Source organism: Paramisgurnus dabryanus, chromosome 18, assembly GCF_030506205.2.
Source record: "Paramisgurnus dabryanus chromosome 18, PD_genome_1.1, whole genome shotgun sequence".
NCBI lineage: Eukaryota > Metazoa > Chordata > Actinopteri > Cypriniformes > Cobitidae > Paramisgurnus > Paramisgurnus dabryanus.
The window spans coordinates 22,082,149-22,107,012 of NC_133354.1; the positions used below are offsets into that span (position 1 = coordinate 22,082,149).

General features: G+C 38.2%; 1 protein-coding gene across 1 annotated transcript; it reads left to right on the forward strand.

Moving 5' to 3' along the window:
- Positions 1 to 11: 11 nt before the first annotated feature.
- Positions 12 to 21,988, forward strand: LOC135776519 (5-hydroxytryptamine receptor 2A). The gene is made up of 4 exons (XM_065287283.2): positions 12 to 308; positions 16,931 to 17,353; positions 20,218 to 20,418; positions 20,597 to 21,988. Exons 2-4 carry the CDS (start codon positions 17,059 to 17,061, stop codon positions 21,223 to 21,225), a joined length of 1,125 nt encoding a protein of 374 aa, XP_065143355.1. The 5' UTR covers positions 12 to 308; positions 16,931 to 17,058; the 3' UTR covers positions 21,226 to 21,988.
- Positions 21,989 to 24,864: the final 2,876 nt, after the last annotated feature.

A 24,864-nucleotide genomic window follows, 5' to 3' on the forward strand; every position in this document is an offset into this window, starting at 1 on the left:
GAAACAAAAAGTGTGACAGCTAAATATTTCAGACGTCATGTTCATTTTAGTTTAGACTGTTTTACTTGTGATATTCACAATTCACACAGATTATAAGGCATACATGGATTGTGTATCCCATAATTCAATGCTTTCAGACATTTATGAATTATTCATTTCTGTAGTAAAGCAGTGCCTTCACAGGTTGTCTCACATTTGGCAACACCTTTACCTGCAGTAAGTGCTGAAAGACGCATAAAGTGGTGCCAAACTGAAAGCAGTGGGATCGATGACAAAAGAGAGACGATGAAGATCACACACATTTAAGGGTAAGATACATGCTTGCTTCTTCAATGAATCACCTCATAATTAAATGTTATTTATGTTTATACAAAATAGGAGAACAAACATGTTTGTAACCCTGCCCGTTAAAACCGGGCTAAAGGAATTTTTGTGGTTTATTGTTTTCTACATCATCCTATATAATGTAAAGAACATTGAGTGAAAAATATAATCTTGATATCTTTAATATTAAGTATATTAACTAAGTAAGATCATGTCAAAGATTAAATCAAACTTTGATGCTCGTTATCTCATCATTAGACTTTAGCCTGGATTTCACAGACAGGGTCACAAATATTTAAATATAGCTGATAAAATGGCTAAATATTTAAAATCCACATTCTGAATATTGCTTTTAAGCATTAAGCAACAAGACATCAACACCTATTACATTTAATTACATCCAACAGTGACAGAAGTGTGGCATACTCATTATTGTAATCATTTATTTATGCATAATTATTGGCACTATACATATAGTAACTTAAGTCTTCATGTTATATATTTGCACTTTAGTTAATTTGTAACATGCACTGCAGGACTACAGTTTTAAATAAACCTGCTTCAAAACCTAAAATGAAAATGCATACTTCATCAGAAAAAAATTGACAACAGATGCAAACATGCCACACCTAATACTATGGAAATTTCATTTCTTAGTTGTTCCTCCTTTTGACTGTTTATGCACATACAGCCAGCAAATATCATACGATTGTTTTCAAATATTTGTGTAATGTTTTTCTTGTATTTCCTTAAGCGTGAGTGCGGCTTTGCAATATTGTTTACACTTGTCTGGGTTGAACCCACAAGCCACTTTATGACAGGGTACATAAATGCCAGAAGAATGCCATTTGCATAAGTAAATTACATACAAGTTTATAACTGAAGTATTTCTTAAATATGGCACGTGCCTGCATTGAAGCCCCATGTCTATATTGCAACTGAATGTCACATAAGTTCAGTTTTCGCAACATGATGTTTTTGCCAAAGGCAAAACAGTACCTAGAAGAGATGCTTTGAAGGGCACCGCGCCAGTTTATTGGTATTTGTCTAAAAGAGTAATAACAACTGCCAAGACTAAGCAACAATCCTGTGCTTTACACCGATTTTACCATGGCAAAAAGAAACAACATGAACCAGAGAGCTTTTAAACAGCCTAAAAAATCTTTATGCATATATCAATAAAGAGAGCAAAAAGAAATATGGACAGTCAGCTTTGCTACAACACCAAACTGAAACGTTTGCACAATAGCCTATTGTAAGACATGCAGCAGAAATGTATTTCATGCTGAGTTTAAACTGACACTTTCATGTGTCAATATTTGTGAACAAATGATAAAAAAGTAACAGGCGTAAATGACAGAAAGTAACTCTCAAGCAAACTCAAGGGGAGCTGCGGGGAATTTTAGTTTTTCTTTACTTCTGTAAAAGATGTAGATCAGATCAGCTGATGAAACCAAAGTGTGAGTCTCTGTTGACAAGAGGGAGAGAGAGAGAGAGAGAGAGACCCAGCAAAAGATTAAACTCTAAAACATAACACAAAGATAGTTGTTTATCTTCAGGCTTATGATGTTTAGATGGCACAGTGCACAATATTGAGCAACAAAGATCTATGACCCAAATGACAAATGCACTGCTTGTCTGGTGTATTGCAATTGTATGGTGTGTTTAAGTTTGATATTCTGTATATTTTGATAGGTTATTATAGGGACATGGGGGTAACTTTACAACCCATACATCAAAAAATTTCTCTGACCCAAAATATATTTTTTAATATATGCTAAATGCATTTTGTAGAAAGTAATGCTCAATTGAATATATCTTTGAATTTGGAAATATATTTAGTTTTAACCTTTATATATCAACGTATATTTAAAAATCTATTTCAAGCAAATACATTTCTAATTTTACAACCCATACATCAAAAAATTTCTCTGGCCCAAAATATATTTTAAATATATGCTAAATGCATTTTGTAGAAAGTAATGCTCAATTGAATATATTTTTGAATTTGGAAATATATTTAGTTTTAACCTTCATATATCAACGTATATTTAAAAATCTATTTCAAGCAAATACATTTCTAATTTTACATCCCATATGTCAAAAATTTATTCTTTGCCAAAATATTTTAGAAATATATGGTAAATAACTTATTTTTATATTATTTATTTAATTAGAAATATTTAATTTTTAAATATTGAAATATGTAATTTGAACCTTTTTTAAAACTGTTTACATGTTTGTACATAAATAAAGTTTTTCTTCCATTGCCACGTTGAAATATATGGAGGGCTAAAATATTTTTTTTTTAAATTTTAAAATGTATTTATTTTTAAAATATATTTCAAAATATACAAAAATTGCCAAAAAATACATCAATGAAAAATATATTTCTGTAAACATATTCCAAAATATATTTCAGCAAATATGTATTTTTTTTGGCCATTTTTTGTATAATTTGAAATATATATATATATATATATATATATATATATATATATATATATATTTTTTTTTTTTTTTTTTTTTGCCATATGGGAATGATCAATGTAGCAATTACAATGAGTTATGAAAACATACAGTTCAGACCAAATCTTTACCTTGTTAAAGTTAAGGAGAGGTGCGTTATTGTTTATCTAAATGATCAGGGCCCGGTTCCCCGATAACGTTAACTCTTAGCGCGCTAAGAAGACTCAAAAAGATATATCTTACCAAAGTTGTTTGTGTTCCTAAGTGTGTTCCCCGAAGTGTCTCTTAGGAAGCTTCTTAACACGCTGCCTCTAAGAACGACGTAACAATGACGCTGTCCCAAGTGAAGGTGCTGAATTATTTGCAATCGATCTCTCAGGGATCGATTTTCCACTTCACCTGAAGGTGCATTACCTCGTTAAGAACGACAACACGTTCTATACAAATGGAACATTACTCAAATTATTCCAGTAACATTTATTTTAACATAGTTTAGTTATCTGTAAAATATAGACTATTAATTAAATTATCAAATTGTCAGTAATACGGGTAGACGAACCGGGTATCCCTCGCTAATCATCCACCCTGCTTATTCCGTTGTGCCACTTGTGCCGCTTATTGATGTGGGTTTAACGACTTAAAAAAATTATATAATACACTTTTATACTAAAGTTAAGATACTTTACAATCAGAATTACTTGGCAAGCAGCTGTAGTACCTCTGTTTAATGCGGTATTGCTTGCCACTAATGTTTTCAATAAAAAACAACCTATCTACAATAAACAGAGAGAGTTAGATAGAGAATATGGTCTGAGAAGATCCACCAGCTCCATAATGGGTTGTCTTGGGAGGCAATTTTTTTTATTTAGCCACGTCAGGCAAATTGTCAAAAGGTTTTAAGTGTTGCCTAATAAAAAAATTGCCATGGACTAAACGGTTACGGGGTTACCGGTGTTACGGGGAAGTTTGCCCCCTTTTTTACCTTTAGTGCAGTGTTTTTATAGCGTTTTTATCACATTATACATTTATTCTTTATATACATTGAAAGTTTTAATGGCTACTGAGATTATTTTTACAGTATGAATCATATTATATTTATAATATATATTTATAATGTATGGAAACATAACAGTTTTAAAACAAACAGTGAAGAGAGAAAAACGGAAAAAGACAGGCTATATGTTAAAAGACATAAAACTGTCAAATATTTAATATTTAATAAATTGTATAATAGAATATATGATATTATTGCTTTTTAGTATAACCAATTGAAATCTTTAATCTTTCTAAAAAAATTATAAATGTAACGTGATGAAAACGCTATACACATAGAGGGAACAGACTTCAATGAGGAACAAACACCGGCGCCGTCTTTGATTCATTAGTTCTGATACTAAATAAAGTCAACTGCATAAATAGTCCCGTTGCAAACATATTTTATTATAAGTCTTAAAAATGTCCATATCATAAAATCATTGTCACCATACCATAGTTTGACTTGTACTGCGCTGCGCTGATTTCTAAAGACTGCGGCGATAGCGTTTTGCCTTCAAACAACGCTAAGAGAGAGCTTACGAATGGTCCAGACCAACCTTACGAACAGGGCCGGCCCTGGGCATAGGCGGAATAGGCAAATGCTAAGGGCGCTGCCGACCCCTTGGGGCGTCCGTGCGCCCAAATTATTATTTTTTTAATATATGTATATGTGGAGGTATTCAAAGACTTGTATTTTGAAATGTTTTTTTTACGAAAGAAACTTAGACGGGAAGTGAAGCGTACGTGACCCGGAAGAGGGCGCGGAGAGAAAGAGCGGAGAAGTTTAACGTGCACACGTGTAGAGCGTGCTGTGGGCGCAGAGTGAAGTACATACAGTGACATCCTCGTAAATTCTTTGTTTATTTTCGTGGCTGACGATAGACGAGTATCGAAGTGAGCTGACGAAGAGCTGGACCGAGCTTGTGTTGTCACGGAAATTATCACGGAGCGAGAATGCTGTGTAAGCAGCTGTGTGTGTAGCTGTGTGTGTGCACGCGCTGCGGGGGGCAGTGATGCTCACAGAGACAGCGTTTGAGTGAGTTTTTGTCTCTGTCTGATGAGAATCGAGGTACTGTGAGTTTTCTTCATTTTTATTCGACTACAGTTGATATCCGGAAGAAATACACGGACAGTATTTTTTTTTTGTTTTGAGCTCAAAGTGATTTTTTGAACGAACTGCGTTTGCTCTTATTGTTTTGAGAACCAAGTCTCACGTGCTGTTCCTGATGTGTTAATGCTGCTGAGTGAACGCAAACAGCATTACAGACGCTGATGCTCTTTTGACAGTGAGCTACTGATTTTTCCGTTTTGAGTGATGAACCTGTGTTTTGGGGTTTTTCATTAAAGGATTTTCTTTGTATATATTACCATTTTTCAAAGGAAGATTTTTTGGAAGTTCTACAGTTATATCTTTTCTCAACGTTTTGAAAATAATTTTCCTTTTTCTGTGGACTCTACATAAGTAGACTTTGAACTGAGAACAGTTGTTACATTATTCATGCTTAAAGAGACATTTTCGTTTACTGGAACCCTCCGCGTGAACAATTATCTAATTTTTTGCTGATATTCGAAACTGTTTTTCTTCTACTCTCTATTTCCAGAGAGAGAGAGATTTCTAGTTCAATAGGTCGGATAGACTAACTGATACCCTGCCATATTCGGACGCTCCAGCACCTGCCAGTTCTGTAATGAGGTAACAAGAATGATGTTGAGTTATAATGCTCACCCAGGTATGTTGACTTTCATGAACAGACTGTGAATTGTATTTTTTGAAGTATAACTTTGACTGGTTGGTGTACTAAACATTTCTGAACTGTATCTTGAACTACATTTTGCACTGTATCTTTGAACTGTATTTTTTGAAGCATTACCTTTCAATAGTTGGTGTACTGAACCTTTTACACGGTATTTTGCACTGTATTTCGAAGAACTACTTTGAATAGTTGGTTTATTGAACATTTTTTATTTTAATTTTTATTTTATTTAATTTTGGAAAGATGTATTTCACCTAATTCTGGGTTTGTGTGAAGTATATCAGTAAAGTACGATACACAGAGCCGAATTTAAAGGTTAGCAGGATATATAGAAAGGAAAACATTTAAACTTGTTTTCTTATATACTGTCACTTTTATTGGTCTCTAACAAAGGAAGAGATTGTGTTTTTTCCATCATTTTATTTTATACATACATATATATTTCTGTTGTGTTACCAAACACTGTAGAAATAAATTCAACTTCTGTTATTTTGGAGTAGGGGCATTTTCTCTGTCTTATGGGCTGGTAGAGGGGAAGAGGAGTTAATCAGTGTTGTCATACTCTGAGTAGGTGCCGTGTACATTATTGAACTTCAGAGCCTCAAATCCTCATCAGTCGCTATTGTTAAATGACAAAAGCACACATAGTAAGGCAGATAAAAACATACTTATATAAATAAGTACAGAAAATAAATGTTCTAGGGTTTGAAGACATAGCTCTGTCATTTCTCTAGTCGTCCAAAATATACTGCAGCAGAAGTTTAACTTACCCCTACATAGTAGTGAAATTTACCGCTACATTATTTGGCGTCACGAACAGGATCATACTTGGCCTGATTTTTTGCCTTTCGTAGTCAGTATTCTGTCCCAGGTCTGTGAGCAAGAAGAAAAATGGCAGAATTAGAAGAGCTGAAAAAGGAGTTTGCTGAAGTACAGAGGAGGTTAACGGAACAAGCTGGTGCCTTGGATCATGCCAGAGCGGAGCAGCGAGAAGCATTGTCTTTGGCGAGAGCTGTAATGGAGCAGCAAGCATCCTCTCGTGCTACCCCAGCAACAATCTATATCCCACGGGATCACAAACTCACTGATTTTTCTGGTGTTGCCAAGGCTGGAGATGGGGGTGTAGAAGAGTGGATTGTTTCCATGAAGTCGGCGTTCCGTGTCATGAAAGTGCCAGAGGAGGATCGAGTGGAGTTGATTAAACAGCACTTAAAGGGAGAAGCTAAAGACACCGTGAAATTCATGCTGGAGGAACAGAATACCAGTCAGGAGTCAATCTTTAAGCTGCTTCAGGAGACATATGGGGACAAGGTACCCATTGGCACAAGGTTAAAGGACTTCTATGATCGAAAACAAGCACCAGGTGAGACCATACGCGCCTATGCTTATGATTTACGAGAGAAACTTTACAAAGTGAAACGTAGAGAGCCAAGCCGAGTATCAGATGAAGAGAGTGTTCTGAAAGAGCAGTTAGTCCTCGGACTAAGGGATGATTTTCTAAGGAGAGAGATGAAAAGGAGGGTCAAGGAAGAGCAAGGCTTGACTTTTGCACAGCTGATGCAGGATGCTATCACATGGTCTGAGGAAGAGGAAGCACAGTCTGAAGGTAGTTTTAAGACCCCTGCACGTGCGAGAGCTACAGTTCACACTACTGTTGTGACCAGTGACAGTTCATCCTCATTGACATTAGAAAAATTGCACGAAGCAATAGAGAAAATTGCTGCTCGTCAGGAAGAATTGTACAGAATAGTTCACAGTCAAGGGAGAATTAACCCCCAACCTGCTGGTACAAGGAGACAGCCATTAAAAAACAGTGAAGGGAAATATATCTGTTACACATGTGGCGAACCAGGTCACACCAGTCGGCAATGTGGACAGAACAAAGAGCTGAGTAATAAAGGTGCTGCATTCTCACAACTCGCAGAGGTGACTGAGATGGCGAGAGGAGCTTCGTCGGGTGACCTGGCTAACAGTGGGTCCTCAGTAGTACGGAGCCATAAAGCTGACTGGAAGGTTGATGTAGTGTCAGGAACTCTTAAGGAGAGTGCTTTTGGAGACTGTTTAACTGTGGATATGAAAATCGCAGGGGTGCCCACCAAATGCCTGCTTGATACCGGTTCGGAAGTCACTACCATCTCAGAGACTCACTTTAAACAACATTTCGGAGAGCAAAAGATACAGCTGTCGTCTGCTAACTGGGTGCGTCTCACTGCTGCAAACGGATTAGATATTCCTGTTCTTGGCTGTTTACAAGCAGATGTAGAGTGCATGGGAAGTCTGCTCCCTGGGAAATGTGTTTTCGTGCTTACTGACTCCAACCCTGACGCAAAGGAGATGAAAGGATTGGATGGAATCGTGGGAATGAATGTTCTTAGTGAATTGAAGAACCTTGTACTGTCTGGAAAGGAACTGAGCGAGGAAAGTAAAATCAGTCGAAGTACAGATGCTAACATAAGAAGAGTGATAGCAAGAGTGAATAAAAATGAGAAACTGTCGGGTCCAGAAGGAAGAATAGGGTATGTTAAGGTGTCTGGAAAGCAAGCGGTTACGATCCCACCTTTGAGTGAGAAGATTGTGCAAGGCCATTGCAGTGTACCGCAGCAGGTGAGATGTCAAGTACTGGTGGAATGCACAGATTCTGTTACTCTTCCCAGAGGACTGCTAGTAGCCAATGTGCTTGCAAGCCCAGAAAAAGGAAAAGTTCCAGTGCGAGTGCTAAATCTCTGTCAGGAGTCCATCAGATTGATGCCCAGGTCTAGAATAGCAGTTGTGTCCAAGCCTCAGGAAGTAGTCCCAAAGCAAATAGTGGAATTTGAAGAGGATGAGGGCGAGTTACGTGTTAAGCAGCATATGCAGTGCAGTATTAGGATGGAAGATCAGATCACGCAACCGCCAATTCCAGTGCAAGTAAATCAGGAGGGACTATCTGAGGGGCAACGTGAAGAGTTAAATGCTCTGCTTGCACGTTACAGTGATGTTTTTTCCAAAAGCGACACAGATTTTGGATACACCACAACAGTGACACATAGCATTCCCACGGGAGAAGCGCAGCCCATAAAGCAACGACATCGACGAGTCCCACCTCAGATTTTTCAGGAGTTTAAGAGACATGTGCAAGATCTTGTCAGTCAAGGTATACTGAAGGAGAGTCGCAGCCCTTGGGCCTCGCCTGCAGTCATTGTGATAAAAAAAGACGGGAGTGTCCGTTTCTGCTGCGACTACAGGAGGCTTAATCAAGTCACTTTCAAGGATGCGTACCCACTTCCTCGTGTAGAGGAATCCTTAGATGCTTTAGGGAACGCACAGCTGTTTTCCACACTGGATCTCACAGCAGGTTACTTCCAAGTGGCGGTAAAGGAATCAGACCGGGAGAAGACTGCCGTAACAACACCATTCGGATTATATGAGTGGACAAGGATGCCGTTTGGATTATGTAATGCCCCAGCTACTTTTCAGCGGCTAATGGGGGCAGCATTAGGCGATCTGGCCTTTGACATTCTCTTAATCTACCTGGACGATGTTATTGTGTTCTCAACAGATTTCAAGAGTCATTGTGAAAAGCTGGAGCTTGTCTTCTCCAGACTGCGGCAACACGGACTAAAATTGAAGCCCAGTAAATGTTTCCTCCTGAGACCAGAGGTCCGGTTTTTAGGCCACATAATATCGTCAAAGGGCGTTCAGGTGGACAAGGATAAGGTGCAGTGCTTGAATGCGTGGCCTCCGCCATCAAATGTGAAGGAGGTTAGGCGGCTGTTGGGATTTATGAGTTACTATCGTCGGTTTGTCCCTGGATTCGCACAGTTAGCCAAGCCCCTACATGCTCTTGTGGGAAAAGGTAACCACAGTAAGCCGTCAGAATCATTCATCTGGAAAGAGGAGTGTCAGACCGCCTTCGATAAACTCAAGAGTTGTCTCATGTCACCCCCGATCCTCGCTTATCCTGACTTCCAACGTCCGTTCATAATTACAACAGATGGGAGTTTTAATGGACTTGGAGCAATACTTAGTCAGAAGCAGGAAGGCGTAGAACGCGTCATTGCCTACGCAAGCAGGGGTCTAAAGGGATCAGAAAAGAATGACCGCCATTACAGCGCATTCAAGTTGGAGTTATTAGCCCTTAAATGGGCGGTAACTGAGAAATTTAAGGAGTACTTGATGTTTGCAAAGTTCAAGGTTATTACTGATCACAACCCTCTCCGCTACCTGGAAACAGCCAACCTTGGTGCAGTAGAACAGCGGTGGGCTGCACAGTTGGCCGAATTCAACTTTGAGGTCTGCTATAAGCCCGGTAAACAGAACACCAATGCTGACGTCCTTTCTAGGATTCCCTGGGAGATGGAACCCGAGAAGGAGGACACAGACAAAGACTTCATTCAATTATCCACAGATGAAGTGCGGGCATGCCTATGGCCAAGTAGAGAAGAGGAGGTGAACAAGTCCATGATCAAAGTTGCCAAGCAGGCCGCGATAAAGAGAGGTGTTGATGGTTATGACTGGGCATCCATCAAAGAACAACAGAGGAAGGATTCTTGTATAGCACCTATATATGACGCTGTGTTTGAAAACAAGAGGCTAATGGCACGTAGTTTCCGGGGAATGGAACCGCAGCAAAAGAAGTTGGCTAGACAGTTTGAACGTCTGAAGCTAAGACACGAAGTGTTGTTCAGGGTGATTATGGACCCAAGAGATGGAGAAGAAGTTTGGCAGTTGGTAGTGCCAGAGTCCTTAAGATCTAAAGTGTACGAGGGGGTGCATGAGCATGGAGGACATTTTGGAAGTAGAAACACATTGGAACAAATACGGCGGAATTATTACTGGCCCTCAATGATCAATGATGTACAGGCATGGGTAACCCAGTGTCGAAGATGTACCTTGGCTAAGGACGTGTTTCCCAAGATCCGTGCCCCTATGACCTGTACCAACGTAACAGCACCTTTAGAAGTCCTTGCCATGGACTATACTGTGCTTGAGAGATCGGCAGGAGGCTATGAAAATGTTCTTGTACTCACAGACATGTTTACCAGATTCACTGTGGCAGTCCCAACTAAAAATCAGACAGCGCTTACTACTGCCAAGGCTTTGGTACGACATTGGTTTGTCTGCTATGGTTGCCCTGCACGGTTGCACTCAGATCAAGGGAGGTGTTTTGAAGCAAGTGTAATCAAAGAACTCTGCAGACTATATGGAATCAGCAAGAGCCGCACCAGCCCTTATCATCCGCAAGGGAACGCGCAGTGCGAAAGATTCAACCGCACTATGCATGACATGTTGCGGACGTTACCTGCGGAAAAGAAGAAGGATTGGAAGTCTTACCTGCCTGAGTTGGTGATGGTTTACAATAGTCACATCCACTCATCGACAGGTTACTCGCCATTTTACCTAATGTTTGGGCGAGACGCAAGGCTGCCCATGGATGTCTTAGGAGGGAAGGATTTGACAGAGGATGAAGCGGAGGATTTGGATGAATGGGTGAAGGATCACCATGACCGACTGAAGACTGCAGTAGAGACTGCGAAAACAGCTGCACAGGAAGCCTCCAGGAAAAGGAAGAGACTCTATGATCGCAAGGCTGCAGGTGCGCTCATTAGGCCTGGTGACAGAGTACTGTTGCGAAACCATAAGTTTAGGGGACGTAACAAAATCCAGGATAAGTGGGAGTCAGTACCGTATTTGGTTGTGCAGCAGAATCATGCAGATTTGCCAGTGTTTACTGTATGTCCTGAGCCAGGGGGTCCCACAAAGGTAGTTCACAGAGATCAGCTTAAACACTGTACCTTCCCCTCTCCAACACGGCAGGTTACTTGTGCTGAAAAGGAAAAAGAGTTGTCAGAAAAAGATGTTGATTCACATGACATTGTTTACACTCCATACCCTGCACACTTTCAAAATACAGATTTCCCTGAGAGGGTTGAGGTAGAAGTGTTAAGTGGGGAGGAGGGTGGTATAAGTGACAATGAAGGGGTAGAGTCTGAACAAAATGCAGATTCTGAAGACTCTGACATTCCAGAAAATGACATCAGTGTAGTACCAGGTTTGAGACGTTCTAAACGAGAAACACGTGGTAAATTACCTGTAAAATATAAAGATGACTTTATAATGTAACCTGGGGTGAAATTGAACACAATCAGTAAAATGTCAAAGTGTATGTTGATTACCTCAAGATAATATTGTTATTGAATCTGTTCTGTGTTTGTTTTTCTTTTCTCAGGAACTGGCCTGTTTGGAGAGTCCTGTATATGGCAGGGTCTAGCAGGGGGGAATGTGGAGGTATTCAAAGACTTGTATTTTGAAATGTTTTTTTTACGAAAGAAACTTAGACGGGAAGTGAAGCGTACGTGACCCGGAAGAGGGCGCGGAGAGAAAGAGCGGAGAAGTTTAACGTGCACACGTGTAGAGCGTGCTGTGGGCGCAGAGTGAAGTACATACAGTGACATCCTCGTAAATTCTTTGTTTATTTTCGTGGCTGACGATAGACGAGTATCGAAGTGAGCTGACGAAGAGCTGGACCGAGCTTGTGTTGTCACGGAAATTATCACGGAGCGAGAATGCTGTGTAAGCAGCTGTGTGTGTAGCTGTGTGTGTGCACGCGCTGCGGGGGGCAGTGATGCTCACAGAGACAGCGTTTGAGTGAGTTTTTGTCTCTGTCTGATGAGAATCGAGGTACTGTGAGTTTTCTTCATTTTTATTCGACTACAGTTGATATCCGGAAGAAATACACGGACAGTATTTTTTTTTTGTTTTGAGCTCAAAGTGATTTTTTGAACGAACTGCGTTTGCTCTTATTGTTTTGAGAACCAAGTCTCACGTGCTGTTCCTGATGTGTTAATGCTGCTGAGTGAACGCAAACAGCATTACAGACGCTGATGCTCTTTTGACAGTGAGCTACTGATTTTTCCGTTTTGAGTGATGAACCTGTGTTTTGGGGTTTTTCATTAAAGGATTTTCTTTGTATATATTACCATTTTTCAAAGGAAGATTTTTTGGAAGTTCTACAGTTATATCTTTTCTCAACGTTTTGAAAATAATTTTCCTTTTTCTGTGGACTCTACATAAGTAGACTTTGAACTGAGAACAGTTGTTACATTATTCATGCTTAAAGAGACATTTTCGTTTACTGGAACCCTCCGCGTGAACAATTATCTAATTTTTTGCTGATATTCGAAACTGTTTTTCTTCTACTCTCTATTTCCAGAGAGAGAGAGATTTCTAGTTCAATAGGTCGGATAGACTAACTGATACCCTGCCATATTCGGACGCTCCAGCACCTGCCAGTTCTGTAATGAGGTAACAAGAATGATGTTGAGTTATAATGCTCACCCAGGTATGTTGACTTTCATGAACAGACTGTGAATTGTATTTTTTGAAGTATAACTTTGACTGGTTGGTGTACTAAACATTTCTGAACTGTATCTTGAACTACATTTTGCACTGTATCTTTGAACTGTATTTTTTGAAGCATTACCTTTCAATAGTTGGTGTACTGAACCTTTTACACGGTATTTTGCACTGTATTTCGAAGAACTACTTTGAATAGTTGGTTTATTGAACATTTTTTATTTTAATTTTTATTTTATTTAATTTTGGAAAGATGTATTTCACCTAATTCTGGGTTTGTGTGAAGTATATCAGTAAAGTACGATACACAGAGCCGAATTTAAAGGTTAGCAGGATATATAGAAAGGAAAACATTTAAACTTGTTTTCTTATATACTGTCACTTTTATTGGTCTCTAACAAAGGAAGAGATTGTGTTTTTTCCATCATTTTATTTTATACATACATATATATTTCTGTTGTGTTACCAAACACTGTAGAAATAAATTCAACTTCTGTTATTTTGGAGTAGGGGCATTTTCTCTGTCTTATGGGCTGGTAGAGGGGAAGAGGAGTTAATCAGTGTTGTCATACTCTGAGTAGGTGCCGTGTACATTATTGAACTTCAGAGCCTCAAATCCTCATCAGTCGCTATTGTTAAATGACAAAAGCACACATAGTAAGGCAGATACAAACATACTTATATAAATAAGTACAGAAAATAAATGTTCTAGGGTTTGAAGACATAGCTCTGTCATTTCTCTAGTCGTCCAAAATATACTGCAGCAGAAGTTTAACTTACCCCTACATAGTAGTGAAATTCACCGCTACATATATAAACATTTAACTATAAATATTTAATTTTGCACAAGAAAACAGCAGTTACTGATGAATTATTAGTAGCATATAATCTCGGAAGATCGTGCTTGTTAAATAGCTCTATACTGCACTGAAGCGGCAGTTTAAAATATAAACCCAGAATTCAGCAAACGTCAAGGACAAGAAATCGGAAACAACAATCAGACAGAGAAGCGGAATTTACATAATGTTACACAGACCATGTTTAAATTAATGTTTCTAGACAGAAATAGCAACTTGTTCACTTTGTTTGGTATTAATAAGCTGCGCATTGGAGTGCTGGCCGCGGTGCTGAAGACGCGCTCAGACAGAGTACTGGTGGCGGCACAGATATTTACGTGCAACCTATTGGAAACTATTATTCGTTATTATATAATTATTATTCGTTATTTTACTTTATTACTTCCACTTAAGAAGAGTTTTGCACTTTTATTTCAATATTTCTCTTTATATAAATACTATTTTGTACTTAAATCTATAATTTCATTATTTTACTAACCAAACTCATCTGCGCTTTCCGATAGGTTGCACGTAAGGAGAAAAGTAGCTTATTTCCCCTTGAGAAGGGTTGTGTGTTTTAAACTTTTAAAAACATATATCTCTTTACAAAAAACTTTTTTCTTCTATTTAAAAGCTATAATTTCGTTATTTTACTAACCCAACTAATGACTCCTCCGCTTTCCAATAGATTGCACGTAAATATCTGTGCATATGTGCCATCACGCGCCTTCAGCACCGCCACTGTGCAGCTTATTAATACCAGACAAAGTTGGTATTTCTGTGCAGAAACATTGAAATTTAAACATGGTCCGTGTAACGTAATTTAAATCCTGCGTCTCTGTCTGATTGTTGTTTCCGTTTTCTTGTTCTTGACGTTCGCTGAATTCTGGGTTTATATTTTAAACTGCCTTTTCAGTGACAATGTCAAGACCAAATGCCTGAGTGACAGGGTATTGTGTGTATGTGTGCTTGTGCGTGCGTGCATGCGTGTGTTTCCAAAATATTTTCAAAATTAAGAAAAACTAGACAAAGCTTTGCATTTTTTTCTGTGTAAGTTTATGAACAAAATGATTCTAAAGGGCACCAGGTGAAATCTTGCCTAGGGCAGCAAATTGGCCAGGGCCGGCCCTGCTTACGAAAGTGTGACTTACAGAAGATATACTTAGCGTACGAACGTTTTGGGAACCGTGCCATAGAGTTAAGAGAGAGGTTAAGGAATAGGTTAAGAACTACTTAGCGATAAGAACGTTTTGGGGAACCGGGCCCAGATTTATGATTTATGCCTGAAGGATGATAATACAGGCCAATAAGTCTCAGACAATAACAGTGATACAATGATAACAGGATAATATTTTTTTACACACTAAAATACCTAAACGTTTTAAAGTTTCTTCAAAATTTGGTCATGTTGGATGATATAAAATTTTTCACTCTGAAGTTGGTGATGTCTGACTCCAGTGATATTACGGTAATATACATATGTGGAGCCTGGATGGCTCTCCTGATTTTGCCAAGTGGTTGATGTCCTCAGGGGAACATTATGTTGACCCTGGGAAAACATTTCAATCAACCAATCAGTTTTCAGAAATAAGTTTCGTTTTGTTTTAAGTTAAACCTTACAACCAGGATTAGCTGTTTCTAGACCATTTTTTTTTTCACTTATCATGTCCCTCTGATTTTAGGGTTTAGTTAGGGTTTGGGGTGAGTTTAGGTTTTATTTAGTAAAAGGTTGTCCTTGGGTCAACACAGTATGTTGCCCTAAGGACATTACACAAGGGCAAAATCATATTCGAGCGACCCTGGTCTGGACCACACAACCAGTCAGCACAGGTATTTGTAGCAATAGCCTACAATACATGTATGGATAAAAAGTACTGATTTTCTTATGCCAAAATCATTTGGATATTATGTAAAGATCATGTTCCATGAAGGCATTTTGTAAATTTCCTACTGTAAATATATCAAAAATGTATCATTAGTTGAGGTCTTCATTTGGGCAACTTTAAAGGCAGTTTAATCAATATTAAATTTTTTCCCAGATTTTCAAATTGTTGTATCTCTGCCATATTGTCACATCCTAACAAACCATACATCAAGCTAATTTATTTAGCTTTCAGATGCTGTATACATCTCATTTTCAAAAAACTGACCCTTCAGACTTGTTTTGTGGTCACATATGAATATTCAGCCTGACTTCACAAGAATTCCTACGTATTTTTTTCAGAGTTGGCTGATTCGCAAAACTAATTTGTACAAAAACATACCATTATCATAAAAAACCCCGCCACAACCTCACAGAGGCAATAGCAAACATACCAAAATATTCGAATGGGGCCATACAAATTAGCCACCGTGTAAAACACATAAGAACCGCCATGAGATAGCGATGGAAAATGACTGCATTTAGTTACGCAATGTGTAATAAATGCCATGTGATTAAAATCTGAATTAAAGTAGTGCGTATTTATATTTATATATTAGATAAAATATTATTTAAATTAAGAGTGGTGCAGTTTAAAATGCACTATTCATTGCTAAAAAACAATATTATTTTGTGTTTTTGTTATAATACAATGTGTTAACGTGGTTTATGGCTTAAAAAACACATTATTTTCCATACCGTACATTTTTGTAGCTCCAGATTTCACTCTCTTCCTGAAATGCACAGATTTGAAAAGATCTGTGTCCCTGATTGGACAGCTAATCTGTTCGTTGTGATTGGTCTGAATACCTCTGACGTCAGCCAGAAATGTGACGCTCCTTACCATGTTTGAACGATTTGGTTGCTAACAGGAGTCCAAAGCGGGAGGAATTATGATAATGTCGGTCTTCTCTACATCACCAATCCCAGGAAGAAAACTGTTTGTTGTAGTTCAAGAAAAGAGATTTATGTTGGAGATGATAACTCGTGTCATTGTTTACTTTGGGGATTGTACCTTTTGCATATCGTTATGAACTAATACACACTTACACACCAAAGGAAATGTAAAATCATGAATCGGACAATAGGTGCTCTTTGAAGGAATCCTGTTTTCTGCACTAATAAGCTTTCCAGTAGAGTTGAGTTTCCCTAATGTTAATGTTTTTTTTTTAAATAATTTCTAGATATACCAAGATCATGCATTGTTAGAAGTTCAATCTGTGTTGTTTATTTTAACATTGTGTCTTTCTGCACAGGCATCGCACACACAACCACAAGGTCAGCTCGGATCTGATTAAGACAACCTGAAGATTGGACACATATCATACACACACAACTGACTGCTGCTAAAGGACCTATAGACTTGAATTGTACTGCTTTGACCATGATGGCGTCAATAAATGATACTCTGTTCTGGGATGTCACTTTAAACCACAGCTTTATCAAACCCAACCTCTCGGAGTTACCGGATACACAAGCCACAGAGATGAACTGGCCAGCTTTGTTTATTCTGGTTATTATATTCTTCACTATAGCAGGAAATATATTAGTAATAATGGCAGTGTCCCTGGAAAGTAAACTGTACAATGCAACCAACTTCTTTCTTTGCTCGCTGGCCGTGGCCGACATGCTGGTGGGCTTTCTTGTAATGCCAGTCTCATTAATCAGTGTCATTTACAGTAAGTACAAACTGACTTCATTCAGACATGGCTTTTTGTTCAATTATCACAAAATGTAATGCAGTAGTAGTAATAAAATTTGAAGTATTTCAAATATCAATATATTGTTAATGATACAACTAAGTACACTACAATTCAAAAGTTTAAGGTTATATTTCTCTTGAGTTTATAAAACCTTTTGATTGTAATTAGGTTCATAAACAAATATATTGTTGTTTCAAACAAATTAGATTATTATAAAACAGTTAGTTTCAGTCCTTGATTCTGATTGGTCAATAGCTGTGTTTTAATATAAACATATGTAGGGACTTTATCCAACAGAAGAAAAGCTTTTAGTGATTTTACTTCATGAAAGTTGCATATTTGATACATTTTTTTTTGCTTTTATATTTGTATTGTGTGGTAACATTTTATAAATGCAATAAGGTACTCAAGTCTAATGTTGTATCGTAAATACGTCACGGCTGAAGGGGGACTTTGCTTCTCGCTGTGCCTAACAACAGCTCTCAGCCATGACTTATGCACGATACAGCACCGCTTTATGGCTTATATCAAAATTAAAACTTTATTTAATTAATCCCATAATAAATGTAAAATCCTTCAATATCCTTTCATCCTTCAGATAAAATGATGAGAATTGTTTTTGCAAAATTCTAGGCAAAAGCTAACTACACATATCAAAATATAGTTTTGATTCATGTTGTTTAGTCACAACATACGCCGCAGTCACACTAGACTTGTGAGTCATCAATATGATCCTTGGCTTCGTCCATTTGTGCTTTTCCGTAAAGAGAAAGGTAACATGCAGTAACATACCAGTTTTAATTTTTTTTTGTCACAACGTTCCACGTTATACGAATTCACAGGTCACAGTTCACCTGAAAGTTGCTATGCAGTGACCTGCGACATATCGGCCCTGGCCCAAATGGCACACTCTGGACTTATGGGCTGTTTCTCAATTCCAAGAACATAAAGAACGGACTTGCGCTCTCGTAAAGATTGGTCTTGCCAGGCGACCTTGGAAGAACGAACTCAGAAGGTCACAAGATCACAGAACGCACTTGTGAGAATTGAGATCCGTGCAATCTTCCTGTTGGTCACCTGACCTCCCCAGATTTCAGCGCACAAGTCTGCACTCGATGCATCCTCAATATCAAGAACACATCCGGGTATTTTCATGCGTGCTTGAACTCCGCCGGTTAATGATGACGTAGAGAGAGGACGCAAGATCGCTGAAGAACGCATATTGGCCCTGTCCCAAATGGCGCACTTCATGTGGACTTTCGGTCTCGTAGTCTTAAATTGCGCGTTCTCGCTTAGTCTCCAAGTCCGTAGGGTGTCCCATCTGTCATTTTTACGCTTTGAAGTGTGCTCATCAGCGCCTGCTTTGCCCCCTTGATGCGGTCTTCAGTGAAGCCCGCACTGCAGCAGGCTTCGCGCACTTTGCCAACCCAGAAGTCCTTGCGAAAGGGCAATCAGACCTATCAGACGACGGAAGAGAGGAGTTCACACTGACGGGCAACCTCTCTACCTATTTCCGGTGTGATGCTCGAGTCTGACCCAAAATACGACTCCGGTGCACCCACGTGGACTCACATCAAGGGTCCCTAAAGTCTTGACTACGTGATGTCATCAAAGTGTGGACTCTGAGGAGGACCACAAGTCCGGAGTGTGCCATTTGGGACAGGGCGATTGAGAAACAGCCATGGACTTTCTCAGAGTCCACACTTTGATGACACTATGTAGTGCAGAACTCAGAACTTAGGGACCCTTGACGCAAGTCCACCAGGGCGCACCAGAGTCGTATTTTGGGACAGACTCGAGCGTCATGCCGAAAATAGGAAGAGAAGTTGCCCATCAGTATGAACTCCTCTCTTCTGTGGTCTGATTGGTCTGATTGCTCTTTCGTAAGGACTTCTGGGTTGGTAAAGTGAGTGAAGCCTGCTGCAGTGCGGGCTTCGCCAAAGACAGAATCAAGGGTGCAAATAGGGCGCTAAGGACCACACTTCGGAGCACTATATGATGTCATCAAAGTGAGAAATTCCATAAGTCCAGACTGTGCCATTTGGGACACGGCCATAATCGCACAAGCTTGCGTTTCCGGTCTGTTGCATGCGCATGCGTATGAATATAAGTCAATGGAAAGAAAAGTCTAGTGTGACTGGCCCTTAAAGGAAAACACCACAGTTTTCAATATTTTACTATGTTCTTACCTCAACTTAGATGAATTAATACATACCCATCTTTTTTCAGTGCGTGCACTTAATCTTTGTACAGCGAGTAGTGAATGTGTAAGCATTTAGCCTAGCCCCATTCATTCCTTAGGATCCAAACAGGAATGCATTTAAAAGCCACCAAACACTTCCATGTTTTCCCTATTTAAAGACTCTTACATGAGTAGTTACACGAGGAAGTATGGTGGCACAAAATAAAACGTGACGATTTTTTAAGCGGATAAAAATGAGAAGTATATTGTATAGCGTATGCACTTAGCTTGCAGCACTTCGACCTCAGGCGCAGTAATATTGAAGGAAGATTGAGCGAGAGGGGGAGTAGTCAGAAGTGATGATGTTACTGCGCCTAGGTCAAAGTGCTCTTCGGCCATACAATATAGTTCTCATTTTTTATCTGCTAGTCACAACATAGCTGCCCTTACATTTGTGTTATTCCATAGCTGAATATGTATAAGTTTACAATTATTCAAAAACATGGAAAATAAAAATAATTAGTGAGTATGTGACCCTAAACTTTCGATTGGTAGTGTCTATAAATTACGAAGTGCAATCTGAAAACACATAAATGATCAGTTAATACTCACAATTCTAGTCTAAACTCAATTCATGTTATTATCTGTCTGTGTGTAGACCACAGCTGGCCTTTCCATGAAGACCTGTGTCGCATTTGGATCTTCCTGGATGTGCTTTTCTCCACATCCTCTATCATGCACCTGTGCGCCATCTCTCTGGACCGCTATATTGGTATTCATAATCCAATAAAGTACAGTCGCAGTAACTCGCCTTTCAAGGCCAAGCTCAAAATCGTCACTGTGTGGACCATATCTATAGGTGAGAATTTCATTTTGCAAATACAGCAATTTGATAGCACTTATGGTGCAGTAGTGACATTCCAAACTTTATTGTATTTAAACGGTGCATGGTTAGGAATATTTGGTTTGGTCATGCTTTCTGATGATTTCCCAATCTATAATTTTTTCACGTCTCTCTTCTTTTTCTCCACCTTCAGTGCTGTCACTTCCCATTCCGGTAATGGGCTTCCAGGATAAGCAGAAGGTGTTTGTGAACGAGACGTGTGCCCTGAATGAGCCTCGCTTTGTTCTTGTCGGCTCTTTCATAGCCTTCTTCCTTCCTCTGGTCATCATGGTGGTCTGCTACTACCTCACCCTCCGGGTTCTTCGTCAACAAAGCGCTGCCTTCCCGCAAGAGACCAAAAGAGTTTCATCAGCCGAGATAAGTGACACAGCTCTGCCTAACAACAAGCAGTTGTTACTCACATTTTTACCCAAAAAACTTTCGTTTAGTAGCTCACGAGATCAAGGTAGACGAGGAATGATGCAAGCGATCAGAAATGAGCAACGGGCCTCCAAAGTCTTGGGTGTCGTCTTTTTTTTCTTCCTGGTGATGTGGTGTCCGTTCTTCATCACCAACGTGCTGGTTGCCATCTGTCAGGAGAGCTGCAGTGACCATCTTCATCATCTCATGAATTTCTTTGTTTGGGTGGGATACGTCTCCTCTGGTGTGAATCCTCTGATTTACACCCTCTTCAACAAGACATACCGCAATGCATTCGTTCGCTACCTGCGATGTAAATATCATAACACGTCGCCAAAGACAAAGCAAGCTAGTTGCTGGTAAACCCAATAATTGAGATTGTGTGGGAAAGGACATTTGAGCTACTGTATAAGAACAAAAGATGGGAAGCTATGCTAGCCTGAAAGGTTTGTTAATCTGTTGTAATCTGGATGCATTCTGATTTAAAAACTTGTGAAACCCAGAATGGAGGAATAGTCTCAGTTTGATCTGGGACACGCGATTAAGGATCCCCAATGCAACCTGGAAGGGGAAAGAAGAGCAGGTGATTGGGATGTGTAGGGGTGAATATAAAGATGACAAAGGGAGGAAAAATTTAGAGGAATAAAAGGTTGGGATAGGACAGGTTGGATTGAGAGAACAGTTTCTTTTTTTTAAACACACACCCTGTGATGTTTTCTTACCTGTCCTGATTTAACTGCACAGATATGTTTGTGGACTTCCTTTAATCAGTTGGAATCAACCGTGTTTACATTTTGCTCCAGTTAAAGACTGTATAAATCCAACACTGATGTCGCCGATACAAAATTGTATGTATTTAAGTGAAACAGCGACATCAAGTGGTGAGATTCATTTATGGACTGTGTTATTAATGGGCTACTACAATGAAGATGATTGATTTGAAATACAATGATTAAAACACTTAGACATTTTTAAACTAATCCCACTATAAATACTTGATCCTGTCTTTGTATTTTTATATTCTGACACTGTGAACTGTAAAAAATAATAATAATAATGTATTCAAGTAAATTTCTTTGTGGTCAAATCTAAAAGGAGTATTTTCAGGTCAATATTTTAAAATTGAGCATTTAACCTCTTCAACCCTGAGGACCCTGTCCCGGGTCCAGAATTTCGTATTTTGACTTAATATAAAATATTCTTTTAATCTTTGATGCTCCGTCATGGACCCCAGTAACACATATGAGATACTGTTTGAAAGCTTAGAGTCTCTACTTTCTGCAGATATGCATCACTTTGACACATCTTTTACTGTAAGAAAGTTATTTACACTCAATTTACACTATCACCCCCCCAATATTTTATTTTATCATTTAATATTTACATATTTCATATTTTTCAAAAATGACAAACATGGGCAAGTCTTATATCAAATGAAAGCTCTCACTCTCAGGAATAAGGCTACAGCGTTATTTTTGTTCTAATATCAACACATATGCAACAATCGCTGAATGAATAATAAGGTAAAAAATGGTCTTTTGTAAACATATGGGAAACTTGAGTGTGGACTGCCTCAGATAGCACATATAGCCACAAATGATACACCATCTTTTATTTTAGGTCCTACTCTAAACAATGAGTCCATCCACAGCATTTTCTTTGGTTGTGTGCATATATAATCCCTTGCTATTAATTATATGTGCAAAACAAAAAATTAATATTTATATGAAAAATGTATTTTCACACCCTTTAGTAAAATGAGAATAACTTTTGAATGCGACATGCTAAAGAGTTCATTCTTTTTTTGGGTGTTTACTGTCTGTAGCTGCTAACAATCAGAACTGTCTGCAGTCTGCTAGAGCACCCAGAACCAGAGTTATACACTATCAAAAACAGTGTTTACAACATAAAAAAGAAAATTTGGTGTTTCATCATAAAATAAAAGCGATGTAAATAATATATAGGCAGACACACAGTAATAAGATCTTTATTCAAATGTTGATTTTGAAATGAGTGAACATCACCATATATATATGATTTGGAAAAATAAATAAATAAATTATAAATGAACATTTCTTAAGAGTTAATCTTTTACATAGAATATCACAAAAATATTAACAAGTTTTTTCAACATCTTCAGTGAAAGTGCACACAGTGAACGTTTCAATGGCAAGAACAAAAACAATCTGTGAATGTCCTATTACAGGCGGAAAGGTACAAAAAAGATGTGCAATCTAGCAAGTGCACACATGAACTATAAACAGTACTAAAATGGAGCCATAAGATCTCAGTAATTAATCAGACACCACCATCTATTGTGTGAGCATTTGTGTATGAGAAGTTTTGTTGTATTTTTTTCTTTTTGTGAGAGAAGAGGCACTGACATAGAATGGAAGAGTGTGGAACAGTTGTGAGGCGCGCTAACTAGGGATGCACGATAAGAGCAAATTTGACCGATACCGATAACCGATAATTAAGTCATCTTAATAGCCGATACCGATAACCATTAAGTGCAATTTTTTACATTATAATTTTCGAAATAACTTTCAGAATTGTGCTCCTACGAGAATAAAAAAATCCAAGATGAAAGCACTGATGAAACTGATATTTTAGTGTTCTGGCACAACTATAACAGCAAACATTAGTACTCCTTGACTCTTCCACTTTTTATTTTTTGTGTAATACACCACAATACTTAGTAACAGAAAGGGTTTAACAGTACTATGGTTTATCTGCAATTAAATTACTTTAAGTTGAAGTTTTTGTATAACAAACAAGAAATTAATCTATCCCACCTTTAGTGCATGAGGATGAGGTAGGTATATATATGTCTTTAAACAAAAAATAAAATTCATTAACATTTGTCAACCTTAAATACATCTTAAAAACAAAAGTGCATTGATAAAACTGATATTTTTGCAGCCCTGGCCTTAACAGCAAACATCAGGCCTGACTTATCAAATGTTTTAGTGTGTAAGGCACCACAATACTGTGTGACAGAAAGGGTTTAACAGAACCTGTCATGGAACTCTGGTCTGCAATTAACAACTTATTAGTCATTAACATAAGTATTTCACGCATAACAAACAAGAAATGCATCTATTCTACCTTTAGTGCATGTGGGTGAGGTAGGTATCCTTTTTAAACTAAAATAAATAAATAAAATTCATTAACATTTGTCAACCTTAAATACATCTTAAATCAAATGTTTTTGTGTGTAATAAACCACAATATTGTGTGACAGAAAGGGTTTCACAAAATCTGTCATGGAACTCTGGTCTGCAATTAACAACTTATTAGTCATTAACATAAGTATTTCACGCATAACAAACAAGAAATGCATCTATTCTACCTTTAGTGCATGTGGGTGAGGTAGGTATCCTTTTTAAACTAAAATAAATAAATAAAATTCATTAACATTTGTCAACCTTAAATACATCTTAAATCAAATGTTTTTGTGTGTAATAAACCACAATATTGTGTGACAGAAAGGGTTTCACAAAATCTGTCATGGAACTCTGGTCTGCAATTAACAACTTATTAGTCATTAACATAAGTATTTCATGCATAACAAACAAGAAATGCATCTATTCTACCGCATGAGGGTGACATGTTTTTCAAATATAAAAAATAAAACTAATTAAATAAATAAAATGCATTGACATTTGTCAACCTTGTAAAAAACAGAAGTGCATGCTTAACAAAAATGAAGTGCATCGGGCATAGAAATTATATAGTTTAACATAAAAAATATAAACAATAATAATTTGATTTCCAATTTGCACTACTCAACCTGTCTCAACCTTCTATAAAGTGCACATTTTTCACTTCTCTGTTTAATGTCCATCATCTTTTCTATTTGTTACATTAGGCATTAGTGGCAGATTTTTTTTTGATAAACAAAAGCATCTCTGCCTTCTCACATCCAATTCGGTTTCTTTTTTCATCCATAACATTTGCAGCAGCAGAAAATAAGCGTTCACTGTCAATGCTGGTGCAAGG